The 16,411-nt window shown below is 45.7% G+C and overlaps 1 protein-coding gene across 1 annotated transcript in view; it reads right to left on the bottom strand.

Moving 5' to 3' along the window:
* Positions 1-14,017, bottom strand: part of glra3 (glycine receptor, alpha 3) — a gene marked incomplete at its 3' end in the record, with an annotated part of 41,446 nt that extends 27,429 nt beyond the window's left edge. Inside the window, exons 1-3 of the mRNA XM_084466046.1 lie at positions 13,714-14,017; positions 5,285-5,415; positions 4,754-4,821 (exon numbers count right to left, since the gene is read on the bottom strand). Of these exons, the coding sequence (XP_084322172.1) occupies positions 4,754-4,821; positions 5,285-5,415; positions 13,714-13,775 (261 nt within the window). The 5' untranslated portion in view covers positions 13,776-14,017. The remainder of the gene's footprint in view (positions 1-4,753; positions 4,822-5,284; positions 5,416-13,713) is intronic.
* Between the last annotated feature and the right edge of the window lie 2,394 nt (positions 14,018-16,411).

The following is a 16,411-nucleotide window of genomic DNA, read 5'->3' as shown; positions in this document are numbered from 1 at the left end:
CACTCTCTCTCAAAGTAAGCAAGCAAACGAAATGCATTTGTATAGCACCTTCCATAGAAAACAAGTCACAGAGCGCTTCATGGGCCAAACAAATACAGGACATAAAACACATTAGCTAATAAAAACGTAACGTAATATTACACACTGTTCAATAAAAGCCTGGAAGAGGTGTCTTGGAAGGCTTTCTTAAAGTGTCCACAGAGCCCTGGAGGTCCTTGGAACTGTAACTAGGTTCTGTGATCCAGGTCTGGGGGACAAAACCACCATCTCCCTCTCCCCTGACCTCACTGAGACAAACGAGTCAGAATGAAACCATTGTGTCTCTGTCTCTGCCTTTACGTCAACCCAAATTCAGACAACGGCAATATGGCACTTTGGTCGTTGTTATTAGACATTTTGCAAAGTACGTTCAAACTGAACATGGATTCCAAAAAGACGCGAGCGCTCTACACCCGGGGGAGGGTGCACTCAGGCTCAATGTTCTTGTGAGAACATTTCTTGTGTTCTCGTGTCATTTTGACAAATGATCTCAGGGCGGGATGCTCTTGAAGAACAGAGGAGACGGTTCTCATGTTCTGAGGACTAGCCCGGGTGTGTGTGTCGGGGGCGAGGGTGAGGCTGATGTGGCTGGACGGGGCGTGACCCTCTCTGAGTTGCACTGCTGAGTCCATGTTGGTGCGTGGAAGAAGCCGCCGGCGGTACGCAAGGAACCCCCCCCGCAGTCCGGGGCGGTGTCGCCTGTGAGAGGAGCTCACAGCGGGGGGGGGGGGGGGGGGGGGAGGGAGATGAACAGCCAGATGGTGCAGAGGAGAGGCCCGGTGTAAGCCCTGCCACGTGACACACGGCTCACACAGACCCCCCTCTCCCTCTGCTCCACCCACCTTCCCTCTATCGGTCTGCATCATCGCTCTGTCGTTTGGATTCCACGTTCCGCCTTCACTAACACTTGATATAGCGTCCGATTGTCTATTTCTCCTTTCAGGTAACATATACTAATAGCTATGTGTATTTTGGTCAATAATACACAAATCTGAATTCACTATGCAGTCTTCTTAAATGCAATTATGTAATTATATGAATCATTTAAAGGACAACAAGCTAATATTTAACCAGGTATTCTATGTCATTTCCGCCGGGTTTGTTAATCAAAACAATGACAAGAGAACGTAGTTAGTTACCGTACATATTTAAGTGTCTCCCACTGAGTTCAGTTCTGCTTGTGGTGCTACTGGTTGGGGAGGAGGTTTAAAGGGGAAATGAAGCAATGAGGACTGTGACCATTTTTTGGTTGCTTTTTCACTTTTGGAAATACATGGATTTTCATTAAACCTGAAATTCAAGTAGTTTCACTGGAAAATGACATGTTGACAACGACTTTCGCCACTAGGGCGCGGCCATGTTTTAAAAACGCAGGCGCTACGTCATCAGAATGGTCGGCGTTTGTTTGTGCTTGCTCGCTGACTGTCAAATAAACATGGCAGATCTTCGAAAAAGAACAGGGGGGGTCATTTTGTATCGCCCCTGGCTGTCCAAACGAATATTATCGGGTAAAAGAGAGCGGTAAATTAGTTCATTTTCATGTTATTCCAGTCAACAAGCATAAACTGCTCCGGAGATGGTTAGCTGCATTGAAACGCCTCAGCCCCCCCAATGGGACCAGGGCGGAGAGTCTGTAGCGACCGCTTTATAGAGTCTGATTACGTCCAAGAGGGAGATTTTGCTGAAGATGGGAGATTTGTTCGCCGATCCACCAATCGCCTGAAGCCAGATGCTGTGCCAACAGTTTTTAATTCTAGTGGCTGCAGTTATAATATATAATATATATAATATATAATAGCTATAGTGCTGGAGACACGGACAGACCTGTCAAACCGGACCCGGGCGCTGCTCTTATGCGCAGAGACAGAGCGCAGAAACGCGCTCGCCAGGCAGAGGAACGAGAGGTAGCTTCTACTACTGTAAGAGAAATGGTCAATTTGTGATTGTCCTGCCAAGTGGGTATGCGCCAAGTCAACATTTCGAGATTATGCTACGTGTCACGATTATCCAAATCCCCAAGCCCCCCCCCCCCCCCCCCCAGAACAATCCCGATCGTCCAACAATCCCGATCGCCCCCCCCCCCCCCCCCCCCCACCCCCCCCATCCCCCCCCCCCCCCAGTCAACAATCCCAATCCCCCCCCCGTCAACAATCCCGACCTGCTATAAGGTATGATGCATTACAAGATTCTACAGAATCTCACTCCGGCAAAAACCCAAAAGTGGCAGCCCTGGAAACGTCTGTTACCGAAGTGTATTGCAATCTCCATAATACTGGTTTTTGCGTTGGCTTTGTTCTGCTGTGTGTAGTCCACATGTTTGCAAAACAGAGAAATGAGTGCACTCACTGTTTGAAGATGGTCTTGTTTGCAGACTAGCTCGCTCCATGCTCTTGATCATTTCTAATCCATCGCCAAAATAATCCATTGTTTACGGAAATAATCCATTTGCAAACACCGTCTGTGGCACTATTTTCGCATATTCACGTGCACACCCAAATGGCACGACAATTATCATGAAATGAACGAACTGTAAGGCGGCGTGGTAGCCCAGCTGTGAGGCTGACCGCCGCTACGTAAACAACACAGGACGTTTGTACCAACCATTCTGGTGACGTCATCACGTTCTGAACACAAAGGTGGCGGCGCACAGGCGGAAAACATTAGAACTAATGCAACTTGTTTGTGCTTTATTCTGAATAACGGGTCATATTTCCGACTTTATTTGTATTTATGGTCAATTTAAATATTTAACTAGTGCTATACGGCATTTCAGAATGTTAGTAAACAATCGCCGTAAGGACACTTCCGGGGGGGCAGAACGCGAGCGGCTACCACTGACCAGAAGCCATCCAGCCGGCTGTAAACACAGTCACATAGTCACAATATATATATATATATATTAATGAGACGTCCCGTAGCACCCCGAAGAGGTGAAAATCATTAATTCAAGCCATTGACTCTGTTTTCTCGATGGTGGAAGGCTTTGTTTACTAGTGGTGCCATCGGAGAACGCATCGGCTTTTGCCACCCGGAGGAACACAGTGTGACGTCATGGTGAATTGTCGTATTGACATCTAGTTTTATTTGACTGCCTCATTTCCACTTTAAGGTGTTATTTACAAATACATCGGATATTCAGCCGCTTCACACTCTGATACCGCGTGTGAGAGACTGGATCACCAGGACGGGTCCTGTGGTCTACGGTGTCCTGCTGGGGACAGAGGACCAGGACGGGTCCTGAGGTCTACGGTGTCCTGCTGGGGACAGAGGACCAGGACGGGTCCTGAGGTCTACGGTGTCCTGCTGAGGACAGACGACCAGGACGGGTCCTGTGGTCTACGGTGTCCTGCCCAGGACAGAGGACCAGGACGGGTCCTGAGGTGGTCTACGGTGTCCTGCCCAGGAGAGTGTTGGATGGCAGCCCTCCTCTAAAAGCCATCAGTCGGTGACATTTTCTACACAACAGGAACATGACAAAGTTCCCTTCCCTAAAGAATGACCTGACTAAAGAGGAACGAACAGGAGACGTCTCAGGTTTCTAAACGTTCCTAATGGATTAAATTGCTCTCCAGAAGTGTGTCTCCCCAACAGCAAAGTGAAGGTAGAGACCTGCGTTGCCAATGGAGCTCTAATGTGTGGGTGTAACACACATATACTGTATTTAACACAGGGAAAACTGACCTGACACAGACTGTATATAATACAGATTTAACTGACTCCATTGTGTATATTGGTGGAAACTATCTCAGACTTTGTCCACACCAAAATCACCCGAGTGTTTGTTGAGATTTAGACATTCAGACATTAGTGTATTCAGTCTTTTTGTACGTCTCTGGGATCCCTAACGCTGATTTGTTAACTCTAAATTGATACAGTGATTTAATCAGCCAGCCGTTCCTCTGCAGGGGGGAAAAAAAACCAACAACAATCCTTCATCCCACGCATGAGGGGGCTCTGATTCAGAGTGTGGTGCACGGGGAGGAGGGGCAGCTCCCAGATGGGCCCTGGTTAGCGTGTGGGTGAGAGGAGAGAGAGAGTGAATCAATGTGTAACGCAGCTGTACAATGAAATAAGAGCTGACCCATTTAAAAAAAAAAAAAAGGGAAGCCATGCCGATGGCGTGTGGGGTCGTACGGCACAAGCCACTTGTCAAAGTCGCACATTAGAGCAAGCTAGATCGATATTGTACGTTCATATGATGAATAGGATCGCTACTGGATTAAGTCAGGCGCCAAAGGGCATATGTTGACATCGACCAAATGCAACAGACCATTCGTTACCTGTAGTCGGTTTTAGATATCTGAATGTGGAAATGTTACATATACCTATGTCCATTTTCTAGTGTTTATTTGACGCACTGCTACCAGAAGGTCAGCACTGCCTTCAGAGCCCTTTGTTTTGGACATAGGCCCCTCTGGCTGTCTCGTTTGGTAGCTAAAGTTGCTAAACAAAATTGGAGCATGATCATACACATTGTGTATGACGTATTAAACAGGCATTCAGCCCCGACCACACAATCACTCGGCAAGCAGAGGTGTCATGATGCAGATATATATCTTCAGGAAGAATATTAGGAAATAAATATATTGTACAAACAAAGTCAAATGTGTTATTGACCAGCTTTCTGGAGGTAAACAAGGTCAATTAAAACACGGTCAATTCCATGTACAATCAGCCTTAACAAATGCTTATTTGAGCTGTGACTGTTACGTACCATTGTAGTCTCAGCAATTGAACCAAAGCTGTTAATGAAAATGTTACAGGACACGTTGACCGCTGGACCTGTGACAGAGCGAGCAGAGAAGGGACAGAGATTTAAAAGGCAAATCAGGATACTTTTTTTTTTTTTTTTAATTAAAAAAATCACCCATGGTATAATCACAATAAAAAAAAAAAATAAAAAAAAAATAATCTCTGCCCTTGCTTAATATTCATGAAATGATTTCTCTTGCATTCCACATTTCAGAGGGGCATCACAGACGTCCGATTTGAACTATTTCAGCTCATGTGGATCAGTGGGCGTCCATACTGTAGACAACCAGCCACAGTGTCGTTGAAAGTGGTGGTGGGGGGGAAAATAGAAAAATAATCTCTAGTACCAAAACAGAAACGAACATTCGTAGACCTCAGTATAATCATCTCTGACATAATACCTTTACTAGACCTTCAGTCATGCATAGAGTCAAGCAGAGAGAGACAGCCCAAACAACAACAGTAACTTCAATTGTACCAGTTACAGAAGTACCTTTAAAGTTTGGTCTTATCCTGGCATCATATCCAGATGTCCTGCCCATGAGTTTGTCCAAGAAGTCTGAGGGGGACATGGGGACGGGCCGACCCCTGGCTCCGTGGTCCAGCTCCTTGCAGTGATTTCCACTGAAATAGACGATTGACGGAAACAAAGTGAGCAAAGATGACCATCCAGGATCACTGAGAACTATTTAGTGAGTGGCGTTAGTTAGTCGTTAGTTAGTAGTATTAGTTCAAACGACAGGTGTATCTACTAGGTACTAGTGTTTCACGTAGGATCCCGTTCCAGATGTTGATGTTCATACATAATAAGTTCTGCTGGAAGTGGACTGTGGTGACAGGGGAGTCATTGTGTAACGCTCTTAAGAAATCTTACACTCGATGGCGTTCTTGAATGTCATTGTTGGTACGCAAAGCACAGATGTAGGAACGAGGCGCTGGTGCCAAGTTCTGAAGTCCTGTGCTTCAAGTAATGACATTCAAGAACGCCACCGAGTGTAAGATTGTGATTCAATAACACAAACCATCTTCATTATCAACAATATTGTATAATATGTTCATATTGTGGGTTAATTTGCCCTCAAATGCAAGCTTTCTGCCCGGGTTCATCTCCATCAGAAAATAGTTCCTATGGTAACGATAGCCGCCTCTCGGTCAGTTGAACGTTGTTATGGAAACTAGTAGCGATACTTTCTGTAATTAGGCGCGCTCTTTTTGTCCGTTCTTTCACCGGGCGTTTAAACACGCTCGAGAACGGGAATTGACCAATCGGAGTGCTTGCTTAAACTTGCGTGTTATTGAATAGAACTCGCAGTATGCTCGGTAGAATTCCAGTACCAAGCAAGTTAAAAAAAAAAGATGTTTGTATGAACAGCAACAAGAAATGCATTATTTCTTGTTGGTAGCGACAATCAACCAGATCATTTGATGCTGATGCGCTCGTCTTATGCATCCACTCAGTGACATTCAGTGACTCAGATCAGGGTCTACACTCTACAACGGAGGCGCCCGCCTAAACAGCACAAGCCACACAAAGTGTTTCTGTTTTATTTTATACAAACGTATAAAATAATCTAAACTTCATTCACTCTCTGTGTGTAGACCAGGCTGCAGGGTGACAGCCTGACAGCCTGCATGGAAACAAGCATAAATGGTCCACCTGTAAGAGAGTGCACCTGCACCCTCCACCCCCACCCTGCACCTCCACCCTCCACCCTGCACCCCCACCCTCCACCCTCCACCCTGCACCCCCACCCTCCAGCCTGCACCCCCACCCTCCAGCCTGCACCCCCACCCTCCACCTCCACCCTCACCCTCCACTCCCACCCTCCACCCCCACCCTGCACCCCCACCCTCCACCCCCACCCTGCACCCTCCACCCACCCACAGACCATAATGATCACACACAGACCATGTTGCTTCAGATTAGAATTTGTATCCCTCTGTCATCTCTCTGTTACTATGTTGTGTGTGTGCAAACACACACACACACACACACACACACACACACACACAGTTGGAGAGAGCGCTAAAAGGTTCCTTGGCCCTTAACTCGAGAGCACAGATGTCTTAGATCAACAGCTACTAAGCTGCTTAGCCCGCACTAGTGCTCCCACTCTACACTTCCGTCTGCCTCGCTCTCTTTCTTACCGTTCTAGCGTACGGCTCCACCTCTTCCTCAGCTTTCCCAAACTTTGCTCTCTGCTCCTCAACCCCTTTAGCCTCAGGCCTCGACCCGTTGTGTTGCCTCAACGGGTTCAGGAGAAGAGAAGGGCGGTGGACAGTGTATGAACAGCGTATACGAGACCAGAGACGACGACAACGACGGGGACGGTTCTCTTCAACAGCTCTTGTTCGCATCTGATCATGTTTGCTACCCCTGTAGGACGGCAACGGAAACAACACGCTCAACGGTTACCTGATTCCAGCTTTATGTACTCTGTCAGAAATGTTCATTTACTTCAGGGTTCTTCAACCTGGGCCCTACATTCAGATCGTTTGGGGTCTAGTCCGGGATCCACGCCGGCTACGAGACGGCCCGCTGATCCACCGGACGGACGTCCCAGCCACCCGCCAGCAGGAGCATTTAGGAGATATATAATTAATAACTGTGAGTGCTGTGTAAGTGGACTAGTGCATACAGTACATGTTGATCATTTAACATTTAACATTTAATCTTCCAACCAAAGTCACCTGAGGCTCCAGACTCGGTTGGACACAAACAAACGGGATCGGCCCTTTTAGAGGACAGCTCACCGACTGGCGCCGCACTGCAGCCCGTTGTCAGAGTTATGGCTGCAGCCGTCTCGCCCAATACTGGACACATTTCAATCATGGATTGCGTCGCATTAGTCCCTTCAACACAGAAATATTGCAAAATAGGGACAACGTTGAAAAATGTATGTCCTTTAAAGGAGACCAGAATACTGAACGTCATGTCCCTCCATGTCAGAGCAGACTGCTGGACAACAAGAGCTTTGTCTCTTTTGATTGGCTCATTGAAACTTAGAAAAATAAGATTGAAGACCGTTAAGAATAAGGTAGTGAAGGGAGAGAGATCAACCACAAACAATAAGCGGCCCATTTTGGTGCCGCTTTACCAAAGTGTTGCGTTCCAAACTATCGATCGAGTTATCTAAATCAAAAGGCGCTGGATTGGTTCTCCTACGACCTCTCCAACGGAAGCATTGCTGTAGATTTCGGGGAGTCTCTCCATCTGCCCCTGTAGTGTGGGGACCCACAGGGGTCTGTCACAGTCACATCTTATTTTCTCTATACATGCCCTACACTTCCCCTCGGCCACATCAGAATACATTTTGGGCCAATCTCTTGTCACCGCTACACGGACAACATCTTGTCTTTTAGCGTCCAACTGTAACAAACTCACCAACCTGTTTATCTTAGAAAAAACTGTTGTATAGTTAGGACTCAATTCTGTTAGCCTAGAAATCTAGACGCCCCCCCTAGAGGCAGCACGTTTAACTGCTGTGGGTCTGGCTCGTCAGGCCAGAGTTCCAGAGGAATACTCTGTTCTTAGCCTGGTTCATCTGATTGAGATGTTTACTACTCTGTTCTTAGCCTGGTTCATCTGATTGCGATGTTTACTACTCTGTTCTTAGCCTGGTTCATCTGATTGCGATGTTTACTACTCTGTTCTTAGCCTGGTTCATCTGATTGAGATGTTTACTACTCTGTTCTTAGCCTGGTTCATCTGATTGAGATGTTTACTACTCTGTTCTTAGCCTGGTTCATCTGATTGCGATGTTTACTACTCTGTTCTTAGCCTGGTTCATCTGATTGAGATGTTTACTACTCTGTTCTTAGCCTGGTTCATCTGATTGAGATGTTTACTACTCTGTTCTTAGCCTGGTTCATCTGATTGCGATGTTTACTACTCTGTTCTTAGCCTGGTTCATCTGATTGCGATGTTTACTACTCTGTTCTCAGCCTGGTTCATCTGATTGCGATGTTTACCTCAGAAAGGTTGTGAATATACAACTATTGTACAATCTTTTTTACTTCATGTTAAAAGAAAAGAAAAGACAGTGACAGTGTGTTTCCATAACATTTTCCACCTTTTCGGTTACTATATTTTTTGTTGTACATTTTGTGCCCACACTACAATCTCATCACGCGTTGAGTCATTCAGTGCACAGTCCCTGTCGTTTGGAAAACAATAATGTATCCAGACATGTACTACTATTACAAATACTATTACAAATGTTTCTTCTTTGTTCTACTTCATGAATGACAGAATGATGGACAGTGTTCTGGATTGAACCTGGCAATGGACATAATGATGTCTGCGGAGTCCTCTAGGTGTGTTTGACATTACAGGGTGGGAGACCCTAAGCGCTGTAATGTGTACGAGGTTGAACGTTGCCTTCAGCAAGCACAATGGATTTTAACACGCGAACACAAACTCAAAACCGCTTCACTTAATGTCAACATCATTTTTAAATCAGCGTGTCACAAACGCACCCACACACCTCACGTGGAGGTACTACCAAAGGCGTTGTGGTTTGTTGGTTTGACATGGTTGAGATGCATGAAAACAAAAGCAGTTCCAACATGTTTGCTCACGTACGTTGTGTTTGTCCAGCATGTTTCTCTGTCCAGTAAGAGGGTTATTGTTCTGTTGTTGCTGTAGCATTGCCAAGCACTGATTGGCCACTTCAATCTGAACGTGAGAAGGGACCAGAGCGACCCACTGTCATCTGTCAGAGAGTGGTGAATAGAACTGAAGGGTAGTGGTGGCTCGTTCGCGAACGAATCAGTTCGAACGAACGACTCTTTAACAATGAACGAACCGACCTGATTCCCCGTTTCAGTTCATCTCGTTCGTATCGTTCGTTCTCCGAGACTCGACTCCCAGCTCCACCCACTAGTCGCTGACTCGCGAGTCGCTGTTCGTTCACTGACTGTGTTTAGCGGTGAAGACTCGAGGACTGAGACGTCACGAGAGCCAGCCGGGGAATAACATCCCGATTCTAACATGAAGCGCTCCTCAGCTAAAAGGAACTTAGTTAATGTTGTGTTGATTGATGACCATTTGCACCATTGCACAATCGTGATTCGTTTGAGAACGAGAACTAGGGAGGAGCCGAGTCTGACCGACTCGGTGACTGAGAATCATGATTCACCACTACCGGAAACGCGACTGAACGAACGAACAAACAAACAAACGAACGGACGACTCTTCTTGGTGAACTGACCGACGCGAACTGATTCATTCAAACGAATCATGAAATCCACCACTACTGAAGGGGACCATAACCTCACTGAAGTGTCACCACGCCACACTCCCAGTGGACATCTGGCTATGGTAAACGGAGGGGTTTGTTTACAAGGCATTATCATAGTGAAAGGCAGACAATCATAAACATGTCCAGGCAACAGTAACGTTAATCTCAGGAGCCCGGTTGTGCACTCTGCAGGAGGATGATCAATCAAGCCAGCTTAAAATGCTTTGAGGGATGCGTGGAGACGTGGTAGAAAGATGTAGTGAGCATGTGCCAATTTAATGTGACAGCTCCCAGGTGTTCAGGTTAGTGGTTTTAGCGTTTTTGCCACAGTCACTTTCAATATTAAATAATAATATTATAAGTTACTATGCAACAAATAGCTGGAATAAACTCCCTGAGAATTTAAAACTTGCCCCAACTCTGACAGCTTTTAAAACAAGACTGAAGACTTCTATGTTTGCTTTGGCTTTCTGCTAAATCTTAAATCTACAATGCTTTTTTAACTTTGCCTTTATTTTCTATCTATTTTTTATTTTATTACTAACTTTGCCTATTTTTACCAGAGAGACCCCAGAGAGTCCCGACGTGGGTAAGGACCAAGTTCCTTTAGGTCGGGTCGGAGTCCCGACGTGGGTAAGGACCAAGTTCCTTTAGGTCGGGTCAGAGTCCGTGGGTATCAGAGACTGTTGATCTTAAATACATTGCACTTTCTAAAATTCTTTTTTTTTTTTTTTTACTTTGCCTTTATTTTACTTTTTTACTCATCTATTATTTTCTTTTATTGTATGACATTGTTTATATGTGAAGCACTTTGAGTCTGCCTTGTGTATGAAAAGTGCTATATAAATAAAGTTGCCTTGCCTTGCCTATAAATATTAATTTAAAAAAAGGCTGCAATGGTTGCTCTCTAAAAGCAGACGTGCACTGCATCGATATGTGCCCGACTTTTTGGTACTGTGTGTGTGTGTGCATGTATTGTGAATTCTGATAAATCACCAGTATAACCAAATACTAACCAAGAGGCTCCTTAAATCGTCCAGTGAAATGTGAGAGTCAAAGAAGGACCTTGTTTTTTAATCTGAATAACAATAATAATAATTAATTGCAATGATGATGACGATGATAATAATAATAGAGCATGGTAAATACTACTATGTTGGGAAACGCAGCCTTTATTTCTGGAAGCGCTACATTGGAACTCGTCATAGTTTGCAGAACGCGTTCTAATAGGCCGGCCACATAGTGTGTGTGAGCGAGTCCTCGTGTGTCACGCTAGAGGCCAGTAGGGCAGGACGCGTTGTGCCGTGCAGGGTAAGCCCCTCACTGTTTACCTCAAAGATCAAACATAATAATCCTCCTGGAACCAACGAGGTGAACAAACGCACGACAGCGGGAAGCCGCGCTGGGCCGCCGGCCGCCCGCGGTCAGGACGCCGTGCCGTGCGGACTCTGGGATTGCGGATTGTGACTTTCTCGACAACTCGTCATAGATTTGAAAAAGCATTTTCTTTATGAGCTGTTTAAATACTTTTAAATGTGTGTGTGTGTGTGTGTGTGTGTGTGTCTGTGTTTGTGTGTGGTTGTGTTAGTTTACTATTTATACTTTACCAATAATAACATTCAAACATAATAACACATGAATGAATTAATGAGTAGCATAACAATATAGATGTGTGTTTTGATGTTTGCTAAATGGAGATAGGGATGAGTGAATGTTGCAGGTCAATGTTCCCAACATAAACATTGACTAACATGAACATAAAATGCCAACATTACGTCAGATGTCCACCTTAAAACCACTCTCACCTCTTATGTTTCTCCGGGTAGGGGTGCAATTAATTATCAACTCACTGTTCTTAAACAACCATTTGGAAATGTGACAAAATACTCAAAGGGTACTTTTGGATTAAATAAGATAAAACAGCTCATATATTCTTGTTCATGTGTTTTTCTCATATCACTGTCCCTGTATTCTCTGTACACCAGTGATGTCCATTTTTATCGTCCGTAAATCATTGGCAATATATTGCTAATTTAAACCGTGAAGTATTTCTCCTTTATTATTTTCATCACCACTGCATGCGTGTAGAAATCAGTGGATGATCAAAAACATGTAGGAAGCGTCCATGCCCAGGCCTCCTGTCTGTAAGTAGCGATGTGTCTTTTAAGCTTAACCCTGAGATGTTTTTTGTTGAAGTTGCATGATGATAAATACTCCCACTATGTAAGCCTTTGGCGAGAGCTTTGGGCTCTATTCACAAATGGAAACTTCCATTGAAGTGTGAAGAGCTTACTTACACAAAGCTTTACTAGAGAAGGATGGGATGAAAATTTGCTGGATTATATCAAAGATTAAGCAAATCTTCTTCAAGGGTCAGAGATGAATTCTGAATTTGAATTCAACAGGCGCTTCCGTCTAAACTCAAATGTATTTCTCTCTCTGTTTTCGTTTCCTTCTTTTCTGTCTCCCATCAAGAAGAGCTTCTGAAACCAGCAGTGTGTTATTGAGACACTTATGTCATGATGTTTTTTGCAGTCCTTTTCCTCATTCAATGTAATAATAATTTCATATGAACGTCAACAAAGCCATTCTGTGTCCGTTAAGACGCGTTACGCGGGGTAACATCCTAGGTCTGTGATGCCGTTCTTTTCGTGATTAAGGGCCTTTCAGTGCGTGTCCTTCAACTACAACGACTGACGAAGGGACCACCAGCCACAAGGTGTGTGTGGATTGTGTGTGTGTGTGTGTGTGTGTGTGTGTGTGTGTGTGTGTGTGTGTGTGTGTGTGTGTGTGTGTGCAGTGTGTGTGCAGTGTTTCCCCTAGATTTTTGTTGTAGCAGTGGTGCTGTGAGTTGGTAACCTAGCAACGCTAGGGGGGTCCGGGGGCATAAATGGTTACTTCTGGTGAGATTTTTTGGGGAGAAATTTACAGATTGAGCTTCCAAATATGACATAAGAACCAACAGAGTCAAGGTATCTGCTGAGACCAGATCATTGTGACAATGGGCCTTGAACTTGGCAGAAACTAAGTTCATATTTTATGTTCATTTTCAGCTATTTCTTTGATATTTATCATAAGCCTTAGAAAAAAATAGATGAAAAAAAAAAATTTTTTTGATTTTTTTTTTTTTTGCTGTGGCGCTGACAATCCGAATCTGAATGCATATAGGGGAAACACTGGTGTGTGTGTGTGTGTGTGTGTGTGTGTGTGTGTGTGTGTGTGTGTGTGTGTGTGTGTGTGTGTGTGTGTGTGTGTGGTTACCATGAGGATAACCATAACGCCTCATGGTGAATCTCATGGTGTTTATGAGAATAAACAGGTGGTTCAACTTACACCTAAACTAGGAAGTACTTTTCGTTTCCTGGGCGATTGACAGCACAGTAACTGCACGTCTGCATGCGTGTCAGCCTATGTATGACTGTATGCATGATGTACCTAAATATGTCCATACCGAATTGCATAATTGTGGATTTCAAATTTATTTACAGTCAAAGTTTTTTGATCGTCTAGATTTGCACAAAGAGCATGATCCAATGTGTGTTTGTTTTATATTGTTATTCAGATTATCATTTGGATTAGGCTATTCTACACACACACACACACACACACGCACGCACACACACACGCACACACACACACACACACACGCACACACACGCACACACTTGACCCAGCCTACCTCGGCAGCAGGGCTAATGAGCAGCACAGCATGATGCCGGCGGCTGGCAGCTCCCTCCTCATCTTTGAGTTGAGCGGACCCTCCCGTCCGGCTCGGGACTCCGGGACTAGCCGCCGTGAAAGCACCGCCGCTCCTGGGCTCCGGCTGCGGCTGGATCCGAGTCACCAGTCCCTCGGCGGCACCGCACAGCGGAGCAGCCAGCTCAGAGACATGAGATCAGGGACAGGGGGGAGGCTTTTAATCCACGCGGAACGGGGGAAAAAAACAACAACTAAAAACTAGAAGATCCTCACAGAAGTTAAGAGTCGCCGTGTTGACCCATCACAAAGTGACAGCGAACCGAGCGCCACACTACGATGACTTATTCGTGAGAAGACATCGGAACGACGCTGGAAACAGTCGGAGGAGGACGCGCACCGCGCGGCAGCAGTTGGAGAGCAGACTCTGCTCCGCGCGCTCTGGACTCTGGAATACCGGGGCGGAAGACCCCGCCCCCACTGGACCGACTTGAGTGACAGGCGGCTCAACTAATGTCATACATCTCCGGACCCAGCCATGGTTGAATAGTTAAACCTATAGGTGAAAAGACGAGTCAGTCTCTCTCCGTCTCTCTATGTCGCTCTCTCTCTTTTGTGTGTGTGCGTGTGTGTGTGTGTGTGTGTGTGTCTCTGTGTGAGTGTGTGTGTCTCTCTCTCTCTCTCTCTCTCTCTCTCTCTCTCTCTCTCTCTCTCTCTCTCTCTCTCTCTCTCTCTCTCTCCTAACATGTACAGCCTTCATCGTTCTTCCGCACAGCAGTCTAGTGACGACAGTCGATTTGACAGTTTGTGTGAAGTGTCTGACTTTTTGCCTTTAACATCAGATCACATCATCATCATGAGACTGAGCTTATCAGCTTTATTTTTTATTTTACATAGCCTACAAATACATTGTGCGTAGGGATGAGGTATTCTTTGTACGAGAGACATTTAAATGCATATTTCTATAATATGTGTGTGTAAGCTATAGACCAGGGGATTGAGCTCTCGTACTGTACACACTGTTGAATGCTCTTTCACCCCCTCCCCTCCAGTGGAGGGGAGGTGCAAATCAAACCCACAACAACAACAACTGTGTGTGCCATTCACCTTCTGTCCGTCAAAGTGCGGAAAGTTCCCTCTCAACAGGACCTCACCTCGGCCATGACTCCAGACTGAACGTCTTTCCCACATCCAGCCGACAGGAACACCCCCCCCCCCCCCCACAACCAAACTCCCCGCTCCAGCTGTCCCTCCCTAAGCAGCGCTTTGAAAAACTCAAAGAAATCAACTAGTTATCCACGACCCCAAACAGCCCCAGACATCACAATAACCTCATAATACACTCTGCACCACATGTGTGTGCATTCTGTTGTGATGAATGAAAACATCTGTATCCACCTCCGCCCTACCTTCCCCTGCTGGCTGCTGGCTCTTTAAACACTAACAACCACCGACATGGGAGGTGAGCACTCTGACCACTGAGCTAACAGCCCAGAGGCTCCTAACTCAGCGGCTAGAAGCGTTCTTGAGGCTAGGGGGGGGTGTGAGGATTTACAAACGTACCACCGCCAGCTAGCCCAGGCCGGTTGACGTCCGTTACACACGATCACACTCAACCCCTTCAAACCACCTTCACCGCCCGCCCCTTCACGCTCCATTCAGGGATACGTACTTCTTGCATTCTCACAGATTCACTTTCCATCAGTCCAGCCCGTTCCCCTGGTATACCGCTTTTAACCCCCATCGTATATTTGTTTTACCTCATCTTCATTCTCCATGCAATCTGTATCCCACACTGCATGAAATATGCAGTTCTTTCTGAGGAATCCTCATACATGGTATTTCACTCGCTTCAGGCCTCCTTTGATGCATCTCGGTTCGTATCATGTTTTTAAGTCATGTTTGATCTTTGCCCATCGCGCTCACATTGTAGAGACCTTGGGTAACGACCTCGTCCTCGCGTCCAGCACCTCGCTGTAGCTCTCAGGTATCCCAACCGTCACCGTCTGCTTCTAACCCGTGTTCCAGCCTTGATCACCTACCCCCCCCCCCCCCCCCCCCCACCGCATCAAAGCACCTCCTCACAAAGACCTTCCATCCAAAGGGCCGCGTTCCCAGCATCAAGTTTGAAACCACCCTCTCGCCTCTTCCACCCAGTGTTGGAAAGAGTTGTGTCCGCACAATTTCACCCCTTTCCTTCCCAAATAAAGTCGCACACAATTTTTGATTAAAGCGTTCGTCAACAAGCCTGACATCTCAGTTACACTCGTCAGGTGCACAACTGAAAATGATACAGCGAGAGTGAATCCTCCTGTCTTCAGAGGAGACCAGGACAGAGGAGACCAGGCTATAGCCTGGAACAAGTACCAACGTTTTAAGAGACAACTTGAGGCAAATGGGAAGTTGTTGTTGTTGTTGTTGATTATTATTTTCCTAATTGTTTGTTGTTAATTGAGACTGCAAGGAAATGGATGAGACAGAGGTATACAGGCTCAGGTAAGTGGTGCACAGACTGCAAACAAATGAGGAAGACGAATTTCGAACAGTAAATAATTATCTGTTGAGCTGAAACCATACTTAAAGGGGTAGTTCGGAATTTTGGACATCGGACCTCATTTCCAGGTGAGCCAGTGTGTTATTTATCACTGGAGACCGTTTTCAACACGTTTCCTTCAGTCCTT

Source organism: Micromesistius poutassou (assembly GCF_964030765.1).
Source record: "Micromesistius poutassou genome assembly, chromosome: 3".
NCBI classification, from domain to species: domain Eukaryota; kingdom Metazoa; phylum Chordata; class Actinopteri; order Gadiformes; family Gadidae; genus Micromesistius; species Micromesistius poutassou.
This window is presented reverse-complemented; position numbering and strand designations above follow the sequence as displayed.